Genomic DNA, 1,126 nt, shown 5'->3' with positions numbered 1-1,126 from the left:
GGGAGCCCCAACGAGAAGGAGACAGTGCCCGGCAGACTGGGGAGTTTCCTGCTGGCCCGTTCAGCGTGGGAAGGCTGATGCCAAGAGTGCTCTGCCGAGAGGAAAGAGGAGAGTTGGTACCATCTGAAAAAAGAGACTGATGGTTTTTATTAACCAGTGAAGACGCTCCCATATGGGAGGCAAAGCAACGTGGGGCGCAGGCCCAGTCCCAGAAGCTGTGGGGTGCAGGGCCCGGGCTGCTGCTGAGCTGTCTCCACGTGGAAAAGAACACTCTCTTGGGCAAGAGGGCACAGCGGCCCCCAGAGCAGAGAAAGCACCCAGCAGGGTGCGAGGAGCTGGCTGGCACTCAGGGGCTGAGCACCGGCACGGCGAGGGACAAGCAGGGACCTCGCTGACTAGTTGCAGTTCTTGGGCAGGCGATAGACCCCTCCGGAGTAGATGAGCTGCTGGTCACGGACCTTCTTCTGGAGGAAACCCTGCAGCTCTTGGATATCGATCTCTGTAACCACGGGGCCTGTCATCACAAACATCTTCAGCATGCTGTGAATCCTCTCCAGCGTCAGGCTCTCCAGGTTGGTCAGCATAGCCTGGATGTACGTCCAGAAGAGCTGCAGCGGGGACATGCAAGCAACAGTGAGCACGCTGACCCCTGGCCCAGGAGAAAGGGGGGGCTTTGGCATCCCCCATCCCCAGAGCAGAGCGGGGCTGCGGCTGGCGCCAAGTTCTGCTCTCAGCCACGAGCGAGTGGTGTTCAGCCAGGACAGACCCAAGAGCAGCGTCAGGTGTTGGGACACACGGCTGGGAGGAGGATCTGACATGCAGTACGTGCATGACCCTCAGTGGATAAACACCAGTATGACACCGCCGGGCTGCACACTGGCACCACACCCACCCACAACGTGACACAGGGGCAGGAAAAGCCCTGGAAGTGTGCAGGAACCACCACGCAGCAAAGGCAAAGGTCCAGCTCTAGTGCTGGGGGAGCCTTTTTGGCAATCTAAGCGCCAAAAAAACGCTGCTTGGTGAATCCAGATCAGGTTTTTCAAATATGAAACCGTGTCTCAGATTTCTTTTAAACTGAACAACAAGACTTAGAGATGTCCAGTGGCTGCGTGGCTCCGCCCAC

General features: G+C 58.2%; 1 protein-coding gene across 1 annotated transcript in view; it reads right to left on the bottom strand.

Annotated features, from left to right (window-relative positions):
* Positions 1-387: 387 nt before the first annotated feature.
* ANAPC2 (anaphase promoting complex subunit 2) overlaps positions 388-1,126 on the bottom strand; it is a gene marked incomplete at its 5' end in the record, with an annotated part of 9,308 nt that continues 8,569 nt past the window's right edge. The window contains one exon of the mRNA XM_010135658.1: positions 388-608. Coding sequence (XP_010133960.1) covers positions 396-608 — 213 coding nt within the window. The remainder of the gene's footprint in view (positions 609-1,126) is intronic.

This window comes from Buceros rhinoceros, unplaced genomic scaffold, assembly GCF_000710305.1.
Source record: "Buceros rhinoceros silvestris isolate BGI_N320 unplaced genomic scaffold, ASM71030v1 scaffold32274, whole genome shotgun sequence".
Taxonomy (NCBI): domain Eukaryota; kingdom Metazoa; phylum Chordata; class Aves; order Bucerotiformes; family Bucerotidae; genus Buceros; species Buceros rhinoceros.
Note: the sequence above shows the minus strand (reverse complement) of the source record. Positions and strands in the feature narration are given on the sequence as shown.